Source organism: Poecilia formosa, unplaced genomic scaffold (genome assembly GCF_000485575.1).
Source record: "Poecilia formosa unplaced genomic scaffold, Poecilia_formosa-5.1.2 Scaffold682, whole genome shotgun sequence".
In the NCBI taxonomy this organism is placed as follows: domain Eukaryota; kingdom Metazoa; phylum Chordata; class Actinopteri; order Cyprinodontiformes; family Poeciliidae; genus Poecilia; species Poecilia formosa.
This window is the reverse complement of record NW_006800621.1, coordinates 4839-24003: the sequence shown is the minus strand read 5'-3', so window position 1 is coordinate 24003 and position 19165 is coordinate 4839. Positions and strand designations below refer to the sequence as shown.

General features: G+C 39.6%; 1 protein-coding gene across 2 annotated transcripts in view; it reads left to right on the top strand.

Annotated features, from left to right (window-relative positions):
• The window catches only part of LOC103130831 (palmdelphin-like), a 46631-nt gene extending 28086 nt beyond the window's left edge, over positions 1-18545 (top strand). For both annotated transcript variants that reach the window (XM_007542339.2, XM_016666212.1), the window contains exons 2-8: positions 6164-6214; positions 7187-7267; positions 8737-8867; positions 10382-10496; positions 13460-13484; positions 16293-16400; positions 17058-18545. In XM_007542339.2, the coding sequence (XP_007542401.1) occupies positions 6170-6214; positions 7187-7267; positions 8737-8867; positions 10382-10496; positions 13460-13484; positions 16293-16400; positions 17058-18226 (1674 nt within the window). In that variant the 5' untranslated portion in view covers positions 6164-6169 and the 3' untranslated portion in view covers positions 18227-18545. The remainder of the gene's footprint in view (positions 1-6163; positions 6215-7186; positions 7268-8736; positions 8868-10381; positions 10497-13459; positions 13485-16292; positions 16401-17057) is intronic.
• The last annotated feature ends 620 nt before the right edge of the window (positions 18546-19165 follow it).

Genomic DNA, 19165 nt, shown 5'->3' with positions numbered 1-19165 from the left:
AAGAATTTAAAACTACTTTCACCCCTGGGTGTGAGAGTGTGTGGGGAATCCAGAGGAAGATTGGAGCGAGCAACCTGAAGGAAGCTGCAGGATAGTGGGAAACTGTGAGAAGTGGCGAGAGGGGAAAACCACACAGAACCCAAACCTGACACCACCAAGTCACTGCTACAAATGAGTTCTGGGTCATTGTTTCCTGCCCACTGCCTTTAGTTTTCCATCTTCCCTCCATCTCCATGTTCACCTTCACTCCTAGCTGCACCTTGTCACTAATCATACTCCCCAGAATTTAAGCCTCTCCTTTTGCAACAGAATTGTTCAGTTTTAATACAAAATACAGTACATGGAATAGAAAAGTCCAGCTGTGGAGCAATGGTTTTAATAGACTTTTCTCCTGAGGACCCACTAGTAGCTCAAGGTTGTTAAAAACCTCAATCAGCACATCTACAAGAGTCAGTGGGAGAAGTCGGCATGACTGTGTTGCTGAGATGAACCTCAAAGTGTGGAGTCACTGTAGTCCATGCAGCTCAATGTTCAGCTCAATGTTCAGGCAAGTTACATGTAAACTTTGCACATCTTTTTCTAAAGTGTGAAAAGTCTAGTGTCAACACACCTTCCAGGATGTTATCTGAACCAAGACTTTACTCGTTTAATTCCTGGCAGTTTTTGCCCAGATATCCCAGGATCTGCGTTTGGGTCAGCAGGGTAACTGGCTCAGAGAGTGATCAGACCGTTACCACAGCAACCCTGGAGGAAGTGAAAGTCCTTTAGCTGCAGTCTTACTAATGATCACTAGAATGTGAACAGTGCTCTGCTGAACCTGTTGGTTAACACTGCTCAAATTGTTGATCAAATTCATTCAATTGCATTTTGTTTTAATGCTTTAGATTTACTGCATTATTACTGTTTTAAATATAAAGTTTTCACATGTTACAGGACAAACATTTCACCTGAAAGTAAAAGGTTTTGTGACTGCTTCTGGTCTGGGACTGTTTTGGTTCAGACCCCATCATGTTAACCTCTGTTCTCCTTCTCCTCCACTTGGTGTCTGATGTTTAACCGTATGTCGTTCTGGGACCAGATCTTTTCAAATGATTTTATTGGGAAAGAATATTGATGCTGTGAGGTGGAAGCTTTATGGATTTCTTTATTAATACAGATAAGGACAAGTGAATTAAAAAAATAAAAACTGTGTACATCCCTACAACATAAATATGTGCAAAATACATTAAAACCCAATGACTTTTTTTTCTATGAGATAAAATGAAGACAGGTTCTTTTAGAGGAGGAGTGGTAAAACGCCAGGTCCTGATGGACTTCCAATAGAATTTTATAAAGCATTTAAAAATAAATTAATCCCACCACTTCTCAAGATGTTTGAGGAATCATATAAAGCTGGAATACTCCTCGACTCACTGAGGTTAACTACAATAACTCTTTTGCTAAAACCAAACAAACCCCCTCCTGAATGTTCCTCTTATAGAGGAATCAGTCTTATGGGATGTGATACAAAGATTTTGTGTCAAGCTCTCTGTAGGAAATTAGATAAATACCTGCCCAATTTAATAATATATGATCAAAAAGGATTTATTAAAACAAGACAAGGCTACCATAACATAAGACGGGTTCTTAATGTATTACATAAAAAAACATAACTGTAAGCACACAGCAATGTTATCATTGGATGCACGTCAAGCTTTTGATAGAATAGAGTGGAATTATTTGTTTGAAGTTCTCCCCAAATATGGACTTGGTGAAACCTTTCTAAAATGGATACGACTACTATATACTGATCCTACAGCACAAGTTTTAACCAATAATAACATGTCCAAAGCTTTTAATTTACAACGGTCAACTAGACAGGGCTGCCCCCTGTCACCTCTACTTTTTGTATTGGCAATAGAACCTCTGGCGATGGCTGTTAGAGTAAATACCGGAATATCAGGTATTAGAATTGGAGGGAGAGATCATCTCATTTCCTTGTTTGCAGATGACATCATATATTTTTCATAAGTAATTTGAAGATCAGTATTCCCAATTTATTAAATCTAATAAAAGAATTTGATGAATTTTCAGGATATAAAATTAATAATACTAAATCAGTTAATGTTCCTTAATGAAGAAAAAAGGAGAAATCCTATTGTGGTTACCCCATTTAAAACAACTACAAAAGGTTTTATATACTTGGGCATTAAGATCACCCCATCCCTCAATGAAATAAGTGCAGCAAATTGTAATCCCTTTGTGGAAAAAGTCACAGAAATGCTAAATCGATGGTCAAATTTGCCTATATCGATGATGGGTCGAATAAATGTATTAAAAATTACAATCTTGCCCACATTTTTATACTATTTTGAAACACTTCCATTGCCACTGTCATATTCATTTGATGACAGTTTGAACAAACTATTTAATCAATTTATTTGGAGTAATAGAAAAGCAAGACTCCGTTTAAAGCTACTCTGTTTGCCCTATGAAAGAGGTGGACTTCAAATCCCTAATCTCAGATGGTATTATATGGGCGCTCAACTAACATCAGCTACTCATTACTTTTGTCCGATGGCACCTCAGCTTGGGTAGACATTGAAGAGCAATCTGTTCCAGATTTCCCCTTAAACACCTTCCTATATTCTTTGGATAAAAAGACACTAAAAAAACCCCACAAAGAACCCTTTCTTAAACAATAAAATTATAACTTGGCATGCAGCACATAAACATATGGGTGACCATCCAGAGCTATCACAATTTACCCCTATTTGGGGTAATGAAAGGTTCACCCCAGGGAAAAATGATGGAGGATTTAAACTGTGGCAAACCAAAGGCATTCAGAAAATTAAAGATCTATATGCCAATGGCATGTTGCTTACTTTCAATCAGTTATGTAAGAAGAATTTAATACCCCCAAAACATTTTTTAAATACTTGCAATTGAAAAACTATATGTCATCAAAACTGAAACGAATAGTTGACATTCCACCCTTAACAAAAATAGAAGAGGTGTGCGTTGGGGACTTAAAATGGAAAGGTTTTCTTTCTGTGTTCTGTAATTTGTTGATGCTTTCCTCTAAGGATTCAACAATTGATAAGTTAGACCAGTGGTTCCTAAACTTTTTCTCCTGGGCCCCCCCAGTGGTTTCCAAACTATTTCTGGGCCCCCCCTATGGCTTACAAATAGCTGTCTGGTTGAACGATGTGTGTGAGCGAAGAGGGTGGGGTGTGGAGACTCCCTGTTATACTCAGCTCTGGCTCCAGACGAACAAGGGGCGGGGGGTCAACTTTTTGGGGGGCAAAATGAATCGTAGTTGAATGTAGACAACAACACCAGTAGCCTAAGCTACTTGTTAAGCTTAAGGTGCTGTATTGATATTAGCTAGCTAGTCATCTTTTAGCTAACTTTACCTGCATCCAACAGCTTTACTCAACAGTCTGTTAGTTTGGGGGAAAAACTGTGAAAAGTTCTTTGCGTTTTGCTAGTTTGCTGCCGTGATTCTAACACACCTGCGTAGCTCTGCACAGCAGCAGCAGGTTTCCTTCACTGCCGCACAGGTGTAAACCCAGGGCGAGCAATATAGCGCTCATGTTGCGTTTAAAGGCGGCTCGGAAAGACAGGTTACACATGTTAACAACGGATTAAACAGTTTGAACTGCTGATAAAAGTGACAGAGGACACAGATATAGGAAGTGCGGAAGCTCCTACTGTATCAAATTGACAGAGGAATAACAGAGTTGGCCATTCTAAGGTAAAAACCCAGCGCATACAACGTTCATGTTTTGTTTTGTTTTTTTTCATCCAGACGGCTTCCCGCGCCCCCCACTGCTATGGCACGGCGTCCCCCCTAGGGCGTGCGCCCCACAGTTTGGGAACCTCTGAGTTAGACGCTTGGAGAAGAGATACTCTCGAAGATATAGATGAGGAAGAATGGAATCAGGCTTGCCTAAAAGCACAAAAACAAACAAACACACGATTTAAACTTCTGCAATATAAATGGCTTATGAGAACCTATATAACACCAGTTAGGCTTCATTATATGTCCAGTGATATTACAGATACTTGCACTAAATGCTTATTTGAAAAAAGAACTCTTCTCCCTTGTCTGTGGGAATGTCTTAAAATCCAGAAGATTTGGAAAGATGTTATTGGCTGTCTATATGAATTGTTTAAGGTGAAAATCCCAATAGAAGTTAAAATCTGTATTCTAGGAATATACCAAATGGAATTTAAACAATCACAGACAAAAACTAAATTGATAGACTATGGACTTCTTCAAGCCAGAAGATCTATTGCATTATGCTGGAGGAGCATGGACCCGCCCTCCCTGGGACTTTGGAAGAAAGAAATTGCAAATTTGCTCGGACTGGAAAAACTAACATACATCGCTAAGGGTAATCAGCGGGACTTTGAGAATCTGTGGGAGCCATATATGAGGATCATAGGGACTGAAGGTGGAGCTTATTAATGGGTGTCTTGAATGGATGTCTTGACTACAGTTTCTATTTATATATTCTCTTGTTATTTTTCTCTGTCTTAATCTAAAGGGTTTTGTATATTTTTGGAACTAAACAAATGCAGGTTTGAATGGTGAGTGCGTGAGTGAATGCAAGTGTGTACAAGTACATGTTTACAATGTTAAGTTTGTTGTTTGTAAGTTTGTTTTGTCAAAAAAGAGAAAATTCAATAAAATATATTGTGGGAAAAAAAAAATGAAAACGGGTCTAAGAGAATCAAAGCAGTATTGGTGCTGTAGCAGCAGAGAGGCTGTGGTCCTCAACTAAGCCATGCAGGCTTTCATTCCTGACCTTTTTTTTCTGCCCATTTCCTATCTGCTGGCTGTCAATAAAGGCCACTAGTGTCAGAAAATCTCAGATACATGAAAAGCAAATTGAAAGTGTACATTTAAAACAGTTTGTTGTAGCTGGTGGGCCCATGGCTGTGAATGTGAACTCAGTGATCCGTTGCAGTCAGAGCCGAGGTGAAGCGGCTCACCTCTGAAGACATCAGAGACTAGCTGTTGAGAGTTCTGCTTCTCTTCTGGCCTGTAACACTGACATGTTGCTTCTCTCTCTGACTCTAAACCTGTCAGTCATCCACTACACAAGTGTGTATTGGTATGTATTGCAATAAATCTCAGGAAAGGAACAAACACTGTTTATTAAGTCCATCAGTCAGTTAGTTCCTGGAGAAATGACTGCAGTCATCAGTCATGCAAGGTGGGACTGGCCTGTGGGCTGACACCTCACTGGACCAGGGGCCTGCAACATTCACAGAACAAAGAGCCACAACTCAGTCCAGCTCAATCAAACTCATTTAGAGCTGCAATCATCAGTGATCTGATGATTGATGATCAATTTCTAATGCAGGAATATTTATCTTTTGAGCATCCACCATTTTATCTCCATGTAGTTTTAAATGAATGAAAAGCATTAAACTTTTGCAAAGGATGGATATGTCTTCATCTATGTGAGGATGATGTTTGATAGCTGATCACCTTCCATGTTCCCAGTGTCTCCTTCATAGGAAACTGAAACAGGGATCTGGCTTCCACACGATTTGGTGCAGTCGATTTTATTCATGGGTATTAGTGAAAAGGGGTGGCTGAATGCATATGCAAGCCACACTTTTCAGTAACAAATTCAAAGCCATACATTATTTTCCTCAATCAATCATGATTGGAAAAAAAAAACTAAACAAAACATGAGTAGTCTCATGATCATGTAATGTTTTTATTCTTAGAATGGACTTTACATCATTCTAAGAACTTTTGTTATTTTTATTGTCTAATAATAAAAAAAAAATTGATTACAAAACAACAGTTCATTTTTAAGTGTTTTTTCTACCTGAATTGAATGGTTTCCTTCTGTGCTCTCACTAACAGATATGCACTATTAACATACTGGTGTAAAAACAGAAGAACGACATACACCTAATAAGAAAGACATGCTAGTGATTTTAAAAATGAGAATGTTGGTTTAGGTTGAGATCAGGCAGAATAACACCCTGACTGATGATCATACAACATGACCTGTTAGCTTTCTGTTGGGTTGGAAGTAGAGATGGTATATTTGTGTCTCGGATCTTATTTTACATTTAGACATTCAGGTGTTTCCAGTAGAACTATACTGAGCCCCGGTTGTCTTTATTTGCTTCATGGCCTTTAATTTTCTTTCAGCCCACCATGGAAGAAGCGGACCTGCTGAAGGAGAGACTCCAGGCAATCACAGTAAGAAACTCGCCATGTTCTCCAGGTCACACCTTCTCTTCCTCTGCTCTCCCTGTTGGTTCCCTGTAGGCCTGAGGACTGAGATTAAATTTAGCTTCTGTTGATCCATCCTGAATAATTTAGATCTGAAGACCTGATAACCAATCATCAGGGTGTCTATGTGTTCTATACCAGGAGCTTGTTCTTGGCCCACACATCACCAATCCCCTACCGCACATTATAACATTATGCTTTTCCACATGTTTATCCAGTCAGTCAGTCTATCAATCATGATTAGTCCATCCATCTGTCCAGCCATCATTAAGTTTATTTGTACAGCACATTTTAACACCAAGGCAGTTCAACTAACAGAATTTTAAAGTCTATTCTCTCAGTGTAGGTGACTTTAGAACCGAGTGATGTGCTCTATCTTCTTGGTTTTGGAGAGAACTCCAGCAACAGTGTTCTGGATCAGCTGATCTCTGTGTCTCCTGGTGGAGGCAACTCTGCTCTGCAGACTGATGCAGCTTCATCAGTCTGTAGTGATATTCACCCCATCAGATAGAGGTGGAGATATAAATACCAGCAGATGTCATGAGGGGATCCCTTTTCACTGTGACCAAGTGTCACTCTGATCCTGGATCCAGGAGCTAATATTAGCCATCAGTGACCGACTCATTGTGACATTCAGAATCTTGTTTCCTTACAGAGTCAACAATGTGTTGCTGGAAGAAGCCTTTTTGTTCCTCTTTGTCTTGTTTGAATCAAAGACATTTGAGGAGATGATCTTTTAGACGCAAGGAGCAGACTGAAGGACAGATTGGCATGAAACAGCAGGTAGAGAACAGGAGCTCTTTGCCTTTAGGCATTTCTGGCTTCTGCTCTCCAGCTGTCAGGCCCAGGGTGAAGAGTCAGCACTGGGATGCAACAGGTGGAATAGTTTCCATATAATAAAATGCACTCATGCTGCAGACATGTGCTTTTTGACCACAGGACAAAAGAAGAATCCAAGAAGACATTGCCAAGAAAAGAAGACAGATTGAAGAAGAGAAACTAAAACTCCAGTACATCAAGGTATTTAATTCTTTATAGTGTACTTCTGAAGAAAAGCTCAAAGATTGAATGTCAGGTCCCACAATCCCTCAAAAAATGCTTGTGGACCATTGTTGGTATAGTATCTAAACAGTAAATACTGATTTGGAAGATGATTTCTTCCCATAAGGATCTTCTCACCTTTAGCAGATCACATTCTGATGTAATGATCTACACAATGTCCCTTTTCTCCCCCATTTTGCACACAGTAAAGCCCCCTCCCATGAGGAGAGACCTCCAACAGGAGCAGACTGGGGTGGTGCAACCATCTGTCTGCTCCACCTGGCAGTCAGGCAGCAGCCAAAATCTGCCTAATACAAAGCAAAAGAAGTGTTGGGAATTAGACATGAAGGTGTGGAGCTCTGCAAGGACAAGCAGGCTTCCCTGAAATCTTCAGTGAGATTTCAGGTTTATTCTGTTTCTTCCAGCAGTGTATCAATAATCCTACAATTATTGATGCCAGACATGACACTGAGATTCATCTCCTACAGCAGTCTACAGTTGCTTGCAAAAGAATTTATATCCCTTGAACTTTTCCATATTTTGTCACATTAGAACTACAAACATGACTATACACTGGCCACTTTATTAGGTACACCTTGCTAGTACCGAGTTGGACCTCCTTTTACCTTCAGGACTGCTTAAATCGTTTGTGGCATAGATTCTACAAGGTACTGGAAACACTCCGCAGAGAGTCTGATCCACATTGACAAGATAGAGTCACACAGTTGCTACAGATTTCTCGACTGCACATCCATGATGCAAATCTCCCGTTCCACCACATCCCAAAGGTTCTCTATTGGATTGAGATCTGGTGACTGTGGAGGTCATTTGAGTTTAGCGAACTCATTGTTGTGTTCAAGAAACTAGTCTTGAACACAACAAGCGCGTTGTTGACATGACGCTTACACAGGTGGACAGGTGTACGTAATAAAGTGGCCGGTGAGTGTATTTTATTGGAATTTTATGTGAAAGATAAACACAAAGTCATCGACAATTGTGGAATAGAAATAAAATTATATATAATTCAAAACATTTTTCACAAATAAAAGACTGAAAAGTGCAGTGTGCAAAAGTATTCAGCTCCCCCATGTTAATACGCTGTAGAACTACCTTTTGCTGCAGTTCCAGCTGCTAGTCTTTAGGGTTTCTTTCTACCAGCCCTGACTTTATGTTTAGGGTGGTTGTCTGGTCTAGAGTCACCATGGACCTCTTGGCAGCTCTGATCAGAGCTCTCCTTATTCAGCTGGAAGTTTAGATTTAAGTTTGAATGTGAATTTCCTTTGGTTAATGGTAAATTGATTTTTTTTTTTAAAAAAGGTAGTTTTATCTATTTAATAGACAGAAGGGAAACTTGTTAGATTGAGCAAGTCAAGAGTCACAGAAGGTAAAAAGTAAAAAACAGAATATGTAGAAGGTGGTGAAACTGTGTTGGTGTGTTTGACTGGCAGAAGAAATCCCTGCGGGAGCAGTGGCTGATGGATGGGCTCAGTCAGCAGTCGGAGGAGGAGCAGCAGGCTATGAGGCTCCAGGCTCAGGATGAGCAGCAGCAGAGTGATCAGCTGCAGAGCAACATCCTCAGGTAACCTCATCCTGGAAACATCTGGACACAAATGCTGGAGAATACACAGCTGGAGATCATTAGTGTTCATGATAGTTTCTAGTATACTGATGAACATTTGGAAAACCAACTACCAGAGATGAAAGTAATGAGTGTATTTAGAACTGCTTTAAGTATGATTCTTTTATCATTGGGGAGGAATTCATTTTAAAGGCAGTCCCAAGTGGCCAATTATATATCAGTTGCTTCTGAAAACAAAAATCTCATTTCATTTTTGCCAACGATTGCTTTAATGTGTCTTCTTCTACAGAAGAAGCATCACTACCCTCTGATTATATCAGGGGGTGTGGTTGGTGGTGGTGAGAATGAACGCAGAGACCCAAATGAAGAATGATGATGAATTTAATCATGAGAAGCTCACAGTCCAGGGTCTCAGGCAGCACGGCAGAGCAGAAACACAGAGGCTCAGCACCAGTAGCAACTGAATTCAACAAAGACTGACATGACGAGCTAATGCCGACACAGGACTTAACAGTTCAACTGTGCCGGCAGACAAACTATTAGACAAGGACCTGACAAGAGACAAAGGCAACAGGTGGACTTAAATATGCAGGGAGGGTAATCAGGGAATGAGACACACCTGGGAAGCAAACAGGGAAGACAGGACAGGACTAAACAGAAAACCTCAAAAATAACTGCACAGAAAACACAGAACCTAACAGATTAGGGATAATCTTTTCTTTTTTCAGAAGGTTTGACCTTGTTGAACAGTTTTGTCACATGGCAGATTGGTTTCTGTGCAGACTTGTCAGACATCCTTTACTGTCCTTAGTGTTCCTTCTCTGGAAGAGTGGGTTGCTCTCAGCAGGGCTGGTATATGCTGCTGAATCCCACCAAAGGAGAGGACCACATGTGCTGTTTTACTCCAGAAATACTTGCTCTGCTTGCTCCAAGCTGTAATGAGTGAGATCAGTAATTCAAAACTGGATTTTCAAGGTTCCAGAGATCTCTTCCTGTACATTAACAAAGCTATAAGGAACCAGGCTAATTGTGGTGATTCTACTGTGATTTTTGCTGTTATTGCATTTATTAAATCTTAATCAGCTTCTCTTTCATGGTCCAACACATTCACTGCTGTTTAGACCCTGATGTTGGTGATGTCAAAGAAGAAGCTAATTATGTGTTTCTGAGGTTGTGAGATGGTGGAAAACCTGAAGGAAGAAAGTAATGAACAAGTGGGTGGAGGGCAGCTGAAGGTCTGAGCTTTGTGGAATAAAACCTCCTCACCAACTGGAATGGGAAAATTAAATCTGAATGGTTGTACAGACGAAAGGGGAAACTAAAAGTGTCATGTCTGATGGCAGCCTGGTGCTACAGTGTACACAGTTTAGGCTTATTGTCAAGACAGTCACACCTTGACCTTTATATTCCTGCAGTTGGTGTAAGGAATAGGTAAAGTCACAATTCTCCATCTCATTTTGTTGCTGAGGTGGTCCTCTTCATGTACTGACAAAGTTTGTTGTTCCCACACACAGAATAGAAAAAGAGATTGAGGCATTGGAACAGAAAGAGCTCAGCATCTCATTCAATGAAGAGATAGTCCTGAAGCGGTTGAAAGAGGTGGAGAGGACACCTGAAGACATCATTAAGGTAGGTTTTAATTAGACCGCTATCTTTAACAAAAAGCTTAATGTGTAAAAGCACACTATGAGGACCCGAAATCAGCCACGAGACAGGAGTGAGCAGAAAACCTCAGATCTAAATTTGAGACAACTAAGAGCGGCACACTGGATAGACAGCTTGTAGCACTGGCTAGAAGATAGTGCGTGGGGACGGGGGAGAAGCACTGACGCAGAGCAGCGTACTCACAGCATAGGATCAGGGGAATAAAGTCCAGATCCAAGTTCTTGGTCAGCCGGGCCGAGGTCATACACAAAGGGGTAGATAGCAGAGTCCGAGGGAGTGAGCGTGAGCGGCGTCAGAGAAACAGGCTTGGGTCGAGATCCGGGTAGGCAAAAACAGCAGTCCGACAAGGGTAAGGCAAAAGGGGCAAATCCAGAGAACAAGAGCGAGGCAGTAACACATAGGGCGTGGATGGAGAGCTAGAAACTACTTGCTGGAAGCGTTCGATAATCTGGCAGTGTGTGAGTTGCAGAGGGAGGCTTAAGAAGGGGAGCAATCAGGGAGCGACACAGCTGCAGGGAATCAGGGAGATGAGGGACATGACATGGATGGTCTCAAAACAAAAACACCGGGGCCATGTCACCGTTTCATAATGACTTGTTTTTGGCTACACTGATGCTTAGTGTTTAAACTACTACTTTTTACTGATGTTATCCGAGGGCAAGTGCCACTCTTATCAGTCTTATCATGCATATTACCATTTATGAACAACATAAAGGCTCGCCTTCAGGACTCACACTGATGAATGGCCAGTTTGCTGACATTTCTTTGTTTGGGTGAATGCATTTATATCTGTCTAGTTGCATGTGAAACTGGTTTCAAATTGACTCTAAAGACTAATTAGATTTACTTGTGGAGGTCACTTCATTTGAGTAACAGTAAAGCTGCAGTTGTAGGCTATATTTTTCATATAGTTATATTCAATAAATTAGAATATCACTGAAAAGCTAATTTATTTCAATACCTCCATCACCAACAGAAGCATATCATGTAGATTAATTATTAACTGATGTTTTTGATCCTTTCATTTCTGTTATTTATGATGGTTTTCTTCTTACTGCAAATGAAAAAGATAAGAATATTACATCAGATCAATAAAACATTTTCAATACAGAAATGCATTGTAAACCAGTGTGAAGGCTGTTTTCAAAAGTCAACTCAAATCAAGTTTATTTGTGAAGCACATTTCAGCAACAAGGCAGTTCAAAGTGCTTTACATGATAAAAACATAACACAGTGACCAATATGAAACAGCTATAGACATCATTATATTTTGTCAAATCCCATCATCAGCGTATCCAAGAATAAAGAAATACATATAAATGTCCCAAATGAATCAAAATCAGCTCTAAATAGGTGTGATTTTAGCTTTGATTTAAAGGAGCTCAGAGTTTCAGCTTTTTTGTAGTTTTCTGGACGTTTGTTCCAGATTAAAGGAGCATAAAAACACACTCAACTGTCCAATCATTGGTACTAACGTATTATTGACACATATGTCATGATCAACACTTGAGGTCCAACAGACCCACCGCTGTGATTCTTCAACAGCCCATATTTATATAGATGTCATTGAGCACTTTGTTAGAACTCTGGTAACCATGGAAACCACACTGAAAGACATCAAAGTGGTTGGTCATCTTTAAGAAGCTATTTAACTGTTGAAACAGCTAATTTAATAATTTTGCTGATGAATGGAAAGTTGGAGATCGGCCTGTAGTTCTGCTGTGGTGATTGTCCAGATTGTTCTTTTTTTATTATTGGTTTGATAACTAAATTTTTAAAGCCTCAGGGTGGGGGTGTGGGGGGGGACACCTGATGGAGCAATGAGTTTACTATTTGGATCAGATCATTTGTAATGACCGACTGAACTTAAGGAAAGTTGTGAGTACGACACCAAGACAGCAGCCACCTGAGCTTAGCTGATTTAGAATTTCTGCAAAGTTTTCATGGCTCTTGGTGAAATTTAACCGTTTTCTACATTTGTTATGTTTGAGCACAGCATTATTTGATTTGGTATTTATGTGCAAATAAACCCTTCAATTTTTTTTAAATTTTCTCTGCAAAGAAGTTGCAGATTCACTGCAGGCCGTGTCAGAATGGAGTTCAGGTGGAACAGTCAAAGGAGGGATTATGAGCCTGTTATCTGTTGCAGATAAAGGAACGAGCATTGTTGATATTTTTGTTTATGATTTCCACAAAGAATGTTTCATGTTTTATGTTTTAGTGATGAAATAGCTTCACAGTCTCTCTTCATAGATTTCATAGTGAGTTTGAAGTCAACTTTTACGCCATTTATGTTCAGCTCTATGACAAAGGCTTCTTTCACGTCTTGCTAGTGTAGCACTTCTTATTTATTCTAAAAAAAAAGCACAACCAATAGCAATGGCCTCTTCTGGAGCAGTAACAGAAACAGCTGTAGAGAAGGCTCTATTTTTGGGGTGAAAAAATTGGATTTGGGCCGTTCAGACTGCTTTGAAAACATTGCGTATTGGTCGTACATGGGCAAAAAACTTTGATTTGAATTGCAATTTCCTGCTGTGTAAATGTAGCCTAAATTGGGCTCACAGGGTTCATGCTGAACATTTGGAGCTGCCTATCATAAAGCTTAAATCTGACCACTTCCTGCTTCCTGCCTGTGGCTCCTCCTCTAATCTCTGCTTGTTTCTAACGGGATGAACTGACTGCATGGTCGTGTTTTGTCTGCTGAGAGGATCCCTCACACATTCAACTTCCAGGTAAATGGATTATTCACACAGTTCTGATATGCATGACTTGGCTTTGGTTCTACTCAGGGTCCCTCATCCCTCAGACTCACTAACATGTTAACTTCTAGATGAAATGTTTATGGAATGCTGTATTCTGCTTCACAGTGAATAACTGGCTTCTCACCTTTAAATTTTCACTCACAACTTCTCTGTTTTCATGTGTAGGACCTAAACGCAGAGTTCCAGCCAGGTAAAAATTTTTTCACTCTTTTAGCTTGTTATGATTTATTTCAAATTTAACTCAGAATATGTTTAGGAGACTTATTGTGCAAAAGCTATAATATTTTACATAGATTAATTTTGGATCATAAAGATTTTTGTGACAAGCAATAAGATGTATCATTGTGATCATCTATTATTACCAACATGACCTTTTCATATTTTGATGGATATATTTGCTGTTTCAGGGTAAGCTTGTTGTTTTAGCCCCATTATTTTCAGTTCCTGTCAACTACTGAAACTAAATATTGTCATATTTATTGCTAAATTTAATATTATCAGACATTGAAACTGTCCCAAAACAAATGTCAGAGCTGTACTAAGAAACAAATTGGAACATCTTTATTGTTGCAGTATCAGCTTAGGTTCATTAGCCAGCAATTGTATCATCCAGTTCTGACTAACGTGCATCTAGGTTTTCTTCACCAGAAAACATAATGTTGATTTACCTAGAAAAAGAAGAAAAATATCAAATATACAACTCTCCCTTCTTAATATGTTTCATCCAAACACAAAGCACCTTTTCTGTTTAAAGCACAGTAATCATAAAACAGTAACTGGTTCTTTCCTGAGATGGCTGTGGGTTGAGGGTACTGAGACAAGCTGAACTTATTTCACATGAGAAAGTTTCTTGTATAAAAGCCGGGACTCTCTAAGGCAGTGAGCTCTTCAGGTTCTGATCAATTAATGTTATATTAATTCGGCGCATATAAACAATCTGTGGACAGGCAATAATAAGATCTTAATATTTTCCCAAGTGTGTTTAATGTCTTTCCCTGCTTAATAACTTTACTATGATTATATTATCAGTGCAAGATCATTTATTTGAAATCAGGACTACCGTATTTTTGTGAGAAATTTGCTGGAAAATTACTAATATTGGAGTTAGTCTGGATGTTTACATGAGGGATCTATCTGTCCATCTATTAGGCTTCTACCACCGAAACAGATCTACCTTACTTTCCAACAAGCTCCTGGTCATACAACATGTAAGGAAACTATTGAGAATAACTATACAGAAGCTCGCTTCCAAAATCCAAACCAACTCTGCTAGGGTTGCCACCCATCCCTTAAAATACGGAATCGTCCCGTATCTGGCTGCTAAATGTTGCATCCCGTATTGAACCAATATGGAACCAACGCGATTTGTTCCATATTTCTATAAATGTCCGATAGACACGCCTATCACACACATATCAAGACTAATTGTAACAATAATGACCAAAATAAAACACAGGAAATATTAAGGTCAGCTAAATTCTCATTGCGGGAGCTAAAGGACCCCAGAACGCTACGGACTGACGCTGTTGTCATGGTTGCCTAGAGACGGACACTACGCAGCCGCGGTGAGCTGCTGTCAACCCGGATCTTTTTAAAACATCCTCGACCCAATACTCCACCTCCTTAGAAGCAAAACCTCTCTTAAAGATACAGACGTGAGACGGAAGACGCAAATCCCAGGCTGAATAATGTTAGTGAGGATGAACACAGGCAATGAAAAAAAAACAGTATGTGTCCATCTTGGTGCAGTGTGATACTAGACAGAATAGATCAGGAGATCCTGGTATGGTAACATTTTGCTATGATTAAGTTTCTTATTGTGCTTTTAGTCGACTATATTGGTTTGATTATTTGCTTATTTAATGTATAATAATATCAGCCAAAATAATGTAAATGATCATTTAAAGAACAAATCATACATTAGTTTAACAGTAAATACATAAATACTTCCTACTTTAAAGGTTTGTTAGGGCTTTCTGTAGGTTTTATTTTGAAATTTTGATATATTTTATGAATTCAGTGTTCAGTGGTCATTTATGGACCAGACACAGACCTGCAGCCCAGGGGTGGTTCTAGATGGGGACCAATGACGTACCAAAGAAGATAAACTAAATAAATGTCTTATGTTGATACTCAGTGGTGGATTTTTTTTAACCTTCACAATTTTACTTTAACAATGAATTAAAAATTATAGTGCTGCACTTTTAGCTGCTGTATAGGATCAGACTTTCATCTGCCAGGGATCAGCAACCTGGATATCTGGAGACCCAAGTCGCTCTTTGGCTCACTTATTATATCAAATGATGAAATATTGCTCTGATTTTTGTTTGTTTATTTCATTCTTTTTCAAGTGTTGCCATGAAAAAACACTGACTATCCTGGTCCCTGTGGTAAATCTGGTCTAGAACCAGCCTCCAAACCTAACATCTTATTTATATAAATATTTTGGTAAAACTCTGTAAAATATCAGAATATTCACATAACTTTTATACTTTTAGTTGTCTGAGGACACATTTTGAATATTAAATCAGGTGTTATGATCAGTTACTCAGTAATTTACCAAATACTTTTTATACTTGGTTAATTAAACATATTTAAAGGTATACTACTCTGATTCAAGTGCAATTTTGGGGTACTCTAACCGACCTCTATGCATGAACAATTGCTCTATGGATCACTTTTTAAAGACAAAAAGCACTGCCATAAAATATTGTCTATCACTGTAGCGGATGTCCCACCCCGTGAGAGTAGGACGACGCACTGTGGAGGGCGTCCCTTTTGGATTTCTGAAAGGTGGCAACCCTATCTGAGGCCTTTTACACATCTTTAGCAAGGGGATCAGTGAACATGGAGGATAGCATAATGGACTTAAAAATATGAACATGAGCACGACATTGTTAATGTCATGAAACCGTGTTCTTAAACCATTTTGATCAATCTGAAATGATGCTTTAACTTTTAACGTGTTTAATTTTACAAATTTTTCTTTTGTTTTCAGATGTGCCATATTCTTCTCTCAAAACCCAAAACATCCCATTGTTATTTTCTCAAAGCAAAGCAGAAATCCCTGGAGTTAAAGAAGCCAACAGTGCTGAAACAAAACAAGGTCTGATTCACCAGACACTGGACACGCTTAGAGATTTTTTCAGTTTAGCAAAATAATCCCACTACTGGCAGAATATTCAGGTGGAAACTGGGGAGGCACAAATAACAGATGCAGAATCTGGTGGCAAATATTAAAGCAGTTAAACACAGCACAATGTTTTGTAAATCATGATCCGAGTCTTTCAGAAGAGTGGATCAACTCATTGTTTACCTAATGAAAAAAACGTATAAATATAGTTACTAAATAAAAACCACAATTTGCATTCTGGCTAGTGTGTCTTATGCTTGTTCTACAGTGTCAAAGTTTTTTATGCATCAATGTATGAACAAAACCAATAAATCATGTTGATTTGCACATTCCAGCAACAAGGCAGTTCAAAGAGCTTTACGTCATAAAAACACAAGAATAAAAAGTCATATATACATCATAGAATCACTAATGAGAAAGCAGTAAATAAAAACAGAATCATGTGAAGAGTCATTAATCTGGCTGTTTATAATCCAGTAACAGATCCTGTGTATTCTGTTGGGTAGAAGAAAAAGAAAATTGTTATTGCTTCATCTAAGAAACCAATAAACTAAGTCAACTTCATTTTATTCACTATAACTCTGTAATGTTTCTGTTCTCACTGTACGGACGTCTTTTTCTCTGTTTCAGCAACCTTTGCAATTCAAATCAGTGTAGAACATAATAACAGAACGGGCAGAAATCAGGTGGTTTCTTCAGCGACCGTAAACCCAGACAGCATTCACGAGAGAGGGTTAAAGGTATACGATGATGGACGCACGTCTGTGTACGTGGTGCCGCTGATGGAGGACACAGTCCCTGATGGCGCGCTGGGAGAGATGTCCAGCACTGAAGTGGAAGAGCTTCTGCATCAGGTCACAGACCAAACAGTGCCTTCTGAGGTTCAGTCCCATCATCCGGTGTTCTCTGTGCCATACACAGGAAACAGCAGGCCAGCAACACCAAGGGCACCAAGTCAAATGCATAAAGAAAAATCAGCCTTTATTCAAGACCTACAAGAGCAGTTACCTCCACCTAAACCTCACCAGCACTTCACTTCAGGTGCCTTTCAGCCTGATGAGGAAGCAAAGCGGCACTGTTGTAACACTGCAGGACAATTCAAAAATAACATGAATCTAACAGGAAGGTCAGACCCTGGTGCTACAACCTCATCAGGATTACCCCGCAGCCAGGCAGACACCACCACTGCAGAGCCGGGTGGTCCGCTGCCACTTACTGTGAGTTCTGACGTAATGCCTGCAACCCAGCCGATTCACTGGGGGTTAAATCGACTTCTACCCAAAGTCATCAGAGACTCAACCACAGCTGATGAGACACGGAGTGACTTCCACATCCACCCAGCCACAGAAAACACTGTGAAGCTCTTCAACACACTGCCAGAGGAGGAAGAGGAGGAACCAGTCACAATGATTTTCATAGGCTATGAAAATGCTCCGGATGAAGAGGAGGAAGACATTCAAGCTGAGCTAGTGACCATAGGCGACAGTGATGGTGAAGAGGATTACAATGATCACCACAAGTGTCATGATAATTTGCACTACAGAGAAGAACTTCTGTCCTACCACCCAGAAGGATGCATCAGTAAAATCTTCCAACCCAAAGTGGGGCTAGCCAGGGCTGCTGGAGGAGGACAGCCAGCTGGAGACAGCTACACACACTGCAGGGATCTGGAGCTCCACAAGCCAACATTCATCCACATGCCAGGGAAAGGCAGTCACTCCACACAGGGCCAGGGCGAGGCGCAGCCTGCAGACTCAGGCTGCATCAGACCGCAGCAGCTCTGCTCAACAACAAGATGAGACAGAGTTCTGCTAGGCTTCTTTTTCTTTTATTGGAATTGTTTAATTATAGATGCAAACTGTTGGATATTTTAAGATTATGTAATGACAGGTCTTTGCCAGGAGGTGGCAATAACACAAAGTGTCAACTGGAGTCATTTTTAACCAGCTGGTGCTTACCTGGTCTAAGTGTATTTATAGTAGGCCACTGCTTATTAATAAGATGCTGTTTAACTAATGTTCAGATTCTGCTATTGGTTCTTTCTGGTTCTGGGTCACAGTGATAAGTGGTTTTTAGTGTTTTAAATGAAAATGTTGGATGGTGAAGCCGACATGACAAACTCAGGATTTCCCTTAAATCCAGTAGAAGATGTTCAGTATTCTGCAGAGGGTCAGTGAATACAGAAGCTCCTGATTCTAACTGATGTCAAAATCTGTAGTGGTAAAAATTTTGTCAGAAATAACCTCTATATCAACATCAATAAAGTTGCTTTCCTGCAGGATAAAAACATGTTGGTGGTATTGTTTTAGCATTTTGTTTCTAATCCAACCCACGTAGGAAGAAGAAAAACATTCTACTGATTCTAAAGTTCATTTGCTTGTTTGTTCACGCTTCATCGCTTCATCCCTTGATACAGAAGAATTTACTCTGAAACAGCTCCATCACTAGGGAGATGGAAGTACTGAGAGTTTGATGTTTCATTTTATGACAAAATTATTTAATTTCTTTACTATTGGGATGGGGAAAATGGTAGAAAATGATCACACCTCCTCCGCTGTGGCTCATGCCTGATTAAATACGTCCAGTTAATACAAGGACTTTCAGGCTGTCCTGACTAATTCCCTGTGGCTGATATTTAAACCTTTGTTGAGGAAGATAGATAAAACAGTATCAGATCAACTTTGCATGTAAATAAAGGCCGATCAGTAATCTCCCTACCCACAATAAATGAAATCATC